Consider the following 2,644-nt stretch of genomic DNA (forward strand, 5'->3'; position numbering starts at 1 on the left):
GGGAAGTGTCTTAAAGTACAGTCGACTTACGGAGAATTTAGTTCGCTAACAAAAAGAGCAAGTCGCTTTTAACTCGAAGTTTGCGGCAGGGGATAATTCCTGCTTTAGCCTGTGTACTTTGTATGCTTGACCCACATTGCCTTTAATCTGCTTCCCTATAGTTCCCCCTTGCTTACGCCATTGCATATCAAACGCTGGTGGAGCATTTAATAAAACATCTTTGGCTTTTTAGTTGATACAAGTGAAACTGCTTTTTAAATTTGGTCGCTCTGACCAGCTCAGTTTCAGGTTGCATTCCTGTACTCGGGCTGGGATGCACTTGAGTCCTGAAGAGGGATGTTGAGGGTGTTCAGTATGCTGTGAACATGCCGGTAGGGTACACTGGGAAGTGACTGATTGCTCAGCTATCCTTAAAGAAGCCTTTTAGAGTAAACCCTCCCAATAAAAAGAACCTGCAGCAAATACGTTATCATTGTAGTATGTGCCTGTGTGCGCCTTGTGTTTTCTTTTTCAGTCACGCCTGAGATAGTGGCTAAAAACCGAACCAGAACAGGTGGAGTCATGCTAGTTCGCTCTTCCTGACAACTTTTTGTGCTTGTACAGATGGTTTATGTTAAACGTAAGGGCACCCTTCTCATGCTTTCAAAAAGGGACAAAAAACCCCTGCTGGGCTTCACCCATCCACTATTAAAGCAGAATTTTTAAGTTTTGTTTTTCCATTTTAACACAGTTTTAAGGTTATAGCGTGTTCTCACAGAGCTTGTCTTGCTGATACTGCCATGATTTGACAGGTGCTTGGAAGCACATGCCCTCAGCAGTTTGTGTTAGCAGCTTTCAACTTTGAGTTGTAAGTGTACAAAAGTGCTCCCATCTGTGGGGAAAAGGCTCGTTGAATACTCTGCAGCAATTTGATTCTAGCTTAGGTGGTAGTGGGGAACAAGCAGAAATAGTCCTTGATATTATTTCTCTTATCCAGATGGCAGAATTGTGTTTCACAGAATCACAGAATCGTAAGGGTTGGAAGGGACCTCAGGAGATCATCTAGTCCAACCCCCCTGCTAAAGCAGGCTCACCTAGAGCATGCTACACAGGACTTCATCCAGGCGGGCTTTGAATATCTCCAGAGAAGGAGACTCCACAACCTCCCTGGGCAGCCTGTTTCTTTGGTGCTCTCCTCCAGAACAGCATTGCTAAGAGAATGTAGCTCCTGTGTTTCTTTACCAGTGATGGGATATCTCTGAAACTTCCTTTGAGACTTTACAAGTGCTTAGTGTTTTCTGTTTGCCGGCACAAGCACCAAAAACATTTATACGATGGCAGCTTCCTGAGGAGCGATGAAGAATCAGTACAAGCGCTTTGCGTGTTGGTAACACTTTAAATGTCAGAGGGTTGAATATAGTTTTTCTAAATGAATGACTTCGCGTGACTTGTGCAGTGAGGTTGTAGGGTGGTGTGCGTGTTTCAAACCATACAGGTGTTGTGTCATTGCTACAGTTGACATTGAAATGAGCTGAAAATGCCAAAAGCAGCTCGTTTGAAAAATGCGAACTTGATGCTCTCACATTATTTTTTTTTGAGATGTCACTAGTTTGAGTTTGCACTTTCTTCATCTCGATTAAGGTCCTAAAATACAGCTGGCTGCCATCCGAAGACGCCTGTCATAGCAGGTTGGGGTTTTTTGTTGTTTTTTTTTCTTTTGGAAAACCAGTTCCCTCAGTCAGTTTGGCTTTCTCCATGATTTAATGTAATGGTGCAGATCATTTAGGGCTGGTTCAGCTTGACAGTTTCGAAGTGTATTCTCTCTGACTGGTCTGTTCAGACTAGAGCTTCTTGAGTCTTTCCCAGAAAATCTGAGAAACGTCCAAATGCGTTTTGCCCAAACTGATGTTATCTGTGATTCTGATGCTGGAGAAAGTATTTTCTTAATTTTGGTGACTTGCAGTGAACCTAGTAAGAATTGCTACAGATCCAAAAGCTACTCCCAAACTGGTTCGGCTGCATTTTGCCACTCTTCCTCCCTACCAGCCTTCCCATATCACAGAATCACAGAATGGCAAGGATTGGAAGGGACCTCGGGAGATTACCTAGTCCAATCAACCCCCTTGCTCAAGCAGGCTCACCCAAAGCAGGGTGCACAGGACATCGTCCAGGCAGGGGTTGAATATCTCTAGAGGAGGAGACTCCACAGCCCCCCCGGACAGCCTGTGCCAGGGCTCGGTCACCCTCCAAGTCAAGAAGTTCTTCCTCACGTTCAACTGGAACCTCTTCTGCTTCAGTTTGTGCCCATTGCCCCTTGTCCTGGCACTGGGCACCACTGCGAAGAGTCTGGCTCCATCCTCGTGACACCCACCCTTCAAATACTTGTACGTGTTGATGAGATCCCCATTTTATATGAAATATACATTCTTTGTATGAAAATAATAATTCTTTATATGAAAATAAACTTTTTGGCAGTCCACCACCAGTAGAGACAGATGCTGTAGTAAGGAGACATGTCAGGTGTTGGGCGCAGGAGAGCTTCCACCGATGAGGGTGCTTCTGTTGATGGTACAGGTTTTGAGGAAAAGTTGGGGAGGTAGGTGCTGACCCTCTGAGGAAAGAGTTGCAAGTGATGCCAAGAACAAGGGTTTCATCCTAAGCAGCA

The 2,644-nt window shown here is 44.7% G+C and overlaps 1 protein-coding gene across 2 annotated transcripts in view; it reads left to right on the top strand.

The window, feature by feature from the left end:
- Positions 1-484: 484 nt before the first annotated feature.
- Positions 485-2,644, top strand: part of UBXN7 (UBX domain protein 7) — a 24,407-nt gene continuing 22,247 nt past the window's right edge. Inside the window, exon 1 of one of the 2 annotated variants that reach the window (XM_035899987.1) lies at positions 485-619. In XM_035899987.1, the coding sequence (XP_035755880.1) occupies positions 604-619 (16 nt within the window). In that variant the 5' untranslated portion in view covers positions 485-603. The remainder of the gene's footprint in view (positions 620-2,644) is intronic. The other variant, XM_035899985.1, reaches the window with a different exon arrangement.

Source organism: Egretta garzetta, unplaced genomic scaffold, assembly GCF_000687185.1.
Source record: "Egretta garzetta isolate BGI_Z169 unplaced genomic scaffold, ASM68718v1 scaffold448, whole genome shotgun sequence".
Taxonomy (NCBI): domain Eukaryota; kingdom Metazoa; phylum Chordata; class Aves; order Pelecaniformes; family Ardeidae; genus Egretta; species Egretta garzetta.